Raw genomic sequence first — 4,654 nt, forward strand, 5'->3', positions numbered from 1 at the left:
GCAGTAAGTGGTAGACGAGTCCCCTCATTGGTGCTTGGTTGCGCGTGACAGCCGGTTCCGTCGTGGGGGTTAGGCAAGTCCCCTTCGGGCCATCAACTCCCAGTGGGGTTACGGACGGGTTCAATTTACTTCACGTCCTACGTGATCCTGATTTCCAGCTAAAAGACATGAATCCGTCACCGTGTTTATTGATTCAGCAGCTGCATGTGCTGACACGTGACGAGTGACTTCCTTGTCTTCCAGACAGCGCATGTTGTGCAGACAACCTTAAAAGTTCGAGCGTGGGATGAGAGAGCCTCAAACCACAGAGCAAGGAACAGTGCGGAAGTCAAACTAGAGCACAACAGGGCTGGTCTCGTCACAGGAGCTTTGAAGTTTTGAGCTGAGGTAAGTACTCTTTCCTTTGGATCTCTGTCAAACCATGGAGTCTCCATGGCCAAACTATGGGAACTCATTTTTATGTTTTTGTCTTCTGAAGAAGGCAAATTAAAGGTGTCGCTGTTTTGTTCACATGATCGTAAAAAAGCAGAACCTGACAGCGCTGTGAAACAAATGATTCGAATAACTTTTAATGGCTTATCAATAGCAGCCAGATTGTGTACTTAGGTCGGGGGGGGGGGTTGAGATTGTTCTGAAGATGACCGCCTATTTTTTCATTCTTGAAAAGGCCTCATGATCATGCCCCGAAAGGCAGTGGTATAGTCGTTTCTAGAAGGCTGGTGCTTTCAATTCCTTTCAAAAATGCAACGTGTTCTGGGGCAAGTTGCCTCGTGCTCCCCGCGCGCTGGGTAGGTCCTACGCACGGTATTATACGCTACTGTTGCCACCGTCTTTGGATGTCATTGAGTGAATGAATACTATCAAACCTGTCCTAAAAAATGGAGGGAACGCACGTTTTTTCGACACATGCAACCCGTTTTTATAAATACTTTTTAGGTTATTTGATGATTAAAACTGTGTTTCCTGTCAAATCATGTATAATACCTTATTGCATGCACTGCCTCTTTAATAGGAATTTTATTCAGTCTAATTTAATCATATTTAATCGATCCCGAAAGAGTAAAGTGCTGTCGAGTTTTGTAAAACACTGCGCCTCCACTGCATGTCATTGCCGGCATGTTTGAGCTTACCTTGAAGGACCCATATGTATTCTTGGGTGCCTGTAAATTCATTCAAAAAGCTGCCAAAATATTGTTACTTCAGAGTCCCTTAATTTCAAGCCCTAACGGGAAGCATTTGTATGACATTTGTACATTGCAAAACAGGGCTAATCGTTTTTTGGACGTAATACCTGAATTATACTGCATTTAATTTAAGAGCTGAAATTATTGTCTCATTTCATTTTCTCGGTATTCATCAGTTTTTTTCCTTTTTGTTCTCATTGCAGGATTTTACAATGACGTCACTTATGACGTTTAAACTTGGTTGCGTTCCGGCGTTTTTCATATGCTGGTTCTGGTTAGCGCATGCGCACAATGACGTATTGTCATCGGACTACTTCAGTTCCTCTTCCTCCGATGACTACGGAGTAGTCATAGAGCCTTCGGACGTTTACAAGGACATTGAAACGTCATCTGAACCGTCATCGTCTTCATCTTCAGATTCTTCATCGGCTTACGAAGCGATGGCTCCTGAAGACCCGCCCGACCTCCCCTCTGAACCGTCAGACGAGTCTTCGATGAGCAGTTCCTCATCAATTTCCGCGACCGTAGATGTTGCCCCTTGCGTGACGCCACCATGCGTTGTCGTCGACGAACCATGGAGTGTTAGCAGTAGCTCGTACTCGTCATCGTCGTCCGATGTTGACTTATCTGAGGTGGAAGATATATCAGTAGATCCTGGGGATCCAAGCTACGTACCGCCACACGAAATCGAATCCTCTAGCACCGATTATCCTCAAGAGTTGGGGAGGAAAGTCATCAATTCTGAAAGTGGACAGGGGCAACGGAAGAGAGGGCCGTCGTCTATCGGTGCCCCACTCGCTGACAGTAACAGCAAGAGGATGCCCGGCCGGCCTCCAGCCGTGTTCAGAGGTCTACCCCAGCCAGACGTCGGCAGGCGTTTGGGTGGACCCCCTTCGATACAGAGACTGGAGGAGTTGAGAGATGCCGACAGGAAATACCTGGACTTGTACCTGTGCGGCCAGTTTCTTAAGGGATCTGCCGACGCAAGCGCCGAGGATTTTGCTGTGGTCAGTTTTAACTACGCCGGTCGCACTCAGCCGTTTTCGCCATGCTCGGAGCTTGGCTCTACTACAGAGACGGTCAATTACATCTACCGCACGGCAAGCGGGGGCTTGAGTGCCCTCCAGCAAGTTGTAAACGATCTACCGACAACTTGGCAGAGGTATGTATCAGAGAAGGGCTCTGCTCCCCGGGTCGTGCACATTTTTACCGTCAACATGCCGTCGTCCTCCGTGGTTGATGATGTGTCAAACCTCCTTCAGCTCCGACGCTCTGCGACGTACCGATCAGCTCGCTTCGTTCTCGGCTACTTGAACCAGCCAACCGCCGCGGACCTCTCCAATTCGGCCCGAGAATTTCTCAACTTGCTGAGTGACCTAAACAGAGCCAGGATTGACACGGTCCGAGTGTGCGGCCGATGTGCCAAGGCTGCTGGCTACCCTGCCGGCGGCCGAAGGCGCAAGAACATGCAGTACGGAATTTCGGTTGTTTCCGCGACATCAACGGACGTCCAGTGTTTGGCCCTTCAAGAACATCTTGTTCCAGGCGCTTATTTCTCCACAAACACGTGCGACAGCTTTCAGAAGGCGATCGTGCGGTGCTTCCTGCGCGGTATCGCACGCCGCTGCCGAGAAGCCGATACCGGGACTGATTTTATCGGAGTCGATACTGATGAGACAGGTTTTCTTGAAGTTGTCAACGGGCTTACGCAGACGTGTGGAGTGGACAGTGACTGTTGGCGAAAAGAAGGAGAATCGATTCGTGATGACATCGCACTGAAATCCCAGATGAAGTGCCAAATGCCAGAGGTTGCTGTGAGTAAGATGTTCGGACGGTGTGCAGCAACCGCGGTTAGCTTTCCCTTCGACATCCAGATAATACAGAGACCCGGTTTTTAAATGACGTTATGCGACAAAATAGTCTCCTTCCCTTTTTGAGGTCCGTTAACTGAAGGGGTTTGATTACATGCATTTGAGGCAACTTTGATGGAACTTGTTATAGCTCAAATCCATCCGAAGACATTAAACCTGAAAAAAGAGTTCCAAGATCTCAGTATTCCAGGCAAAAAGCATACAAAAAGGGACGCTGGTCTTCAGTCATTACTGTCTTGCACTCGTGAGTTGATTTGTTTTATATAGAAGAGATAAAATCAATATGGTTTCAATTGTATCTTTTCAAGTTTTCTGAAACCACACCTCCCTCGGAAAGATTCCAAATTTTTGTAAATAAATATTTTATTGGCCTCTTAAAACAGAGACTTGTTTTTTATTAGGTGATATTAATTTCTTAAAATACAGAACAGTTTAAGAATTTGTTCTAGTACTGTTTCAAATAGTGTGAGTACCAAATGTTACAGAAATGCGCCGTGCTAATGTGCAAATTATGTTTAGCTCTGAAGCAAAGTAAAGTCTCACTTGTAAAGTTATTATGCGAAATGCTTTGATGCTGTAACTTCTGCAAAAGATAATTATGTAGGAAAGTACAATAAAAATAAACTTGCTTCAATAAAGTTTACCAAACTTGCTTGCCTTAGTATGGCACTCTAATTCCTATTCTATTTATGCTAGTTTACCTCACCGATGAGACAAACTTCATGTAGGGCGCACTCTTTTCAACTTGATGCGGGAGTTTAAACTAGGTTTGATCCCCCAAAAATTGTCGAGTAACTTGGGCATTGCTGAGTGTTGAAACAAGTCATCACCGAATTTTGTGACGAGTTGATCGAGTTATTTCAAGACGATGGTGCGAACCGAGTTATTATAAGTTTCACAAGCCACAGGTTACGTACAGTCAATCCGACTCACTATAATAGTTGCGGGGCCAGACTCGGGGGGGGGTGTTTAGGAGGGGACAAAAATTGTGATTTGCAAAATCTAAAAAGTTAACCTGCATGTGCCAGGGATTCAAGAGCAGACTCTGGGGTGCCTCATGTCCCCCATAGCGGCTACCACCGTGTCTCATTGATGTCTTAAGCCTGTATTAGTAAATACAAGAGAGACAAAAACTGGGTTTGGATTAGTTGTCGATAGAATGAATAATGGAACACCTTTAAAGCGCCGAAAAGATTATCAGCGAAGGCCCAGAGATTTGAAATAAGCTCTGTGAGTAGAATGTTTCAGTACAAAAGCTCAACAACACAGTCAGCCACAACAGGTGGAATTTGGGTTTAATGTCTGGCTTGACTTATATTTTTGGAAGCAGGACACAAAATTTAGCCCGAGTTCTATCTGGGGCTTGAAAAATCATTGGAATGCAGCACTGATAGGCCTGTGCGTTTTAATGGTTCCGCCACAATGGTGCGTTGAGGGGGCTGGGGTAAATTAAACAAAAAGGCATCAGGGACTTTGTATCCACCATTCTTGGAGAAAGTATGGAGGAAGGGAAAGATACATGTAGGTATTGCCCGACCCAGTGCGGTAAGTCGAAGAGGGATCTTTCTACAATAGTACTGCCCAAAAGGAAGCCGAGGG

The 4,654-nt window shown here is 45.9% G+C and overlaps 1 protein-coding gene across 1 annotated transcript; it reads left to right on the forward strand.

Moving 5' to 3' along the window:
• The first annotated feature begins 160 nt into the window (after positions 1 to 160).
• On the forward strand, positions 161 to 3,703 carry LOC147796449 (uncharacterized). The gene is made up of 2 exons (XM_022254514.2): positions 161 to 387; positions 1,388 to 3,703. The coding sequence occupies exon 2, from the start codon at positions 1,397 to 1,399 to the stop codon at positions 3,080 to 3,082; it is 1,686 nt and encodes a 561-aa protein (XP_022110206.2). The 5' UTR covers positions 161 to 387; positions 1,388 to 1,396; the 3' UTR covers positions 3,083 to 3,703.
• The last annotated feature ends 951 nt before the right edge of the window (positions 3,704 to 4,654 follow it).

The sequence above is a fragment of the Acanthaster planci genome, linkage group LG16 (assembly GCF_054643075.1).
Source record: "Acanthaster planci isolate LZ-2023a linkage group LG16, COTS_SCS, whole genome shotgun sequence".
NCBI classification, from domain to species: domain Eukaryota; kingdom Metazoa; phylum Echinodermata; class Asteroidea; order Valvatida; family Acanthasteridae; genus Acanthaster; species Acanthaster planci.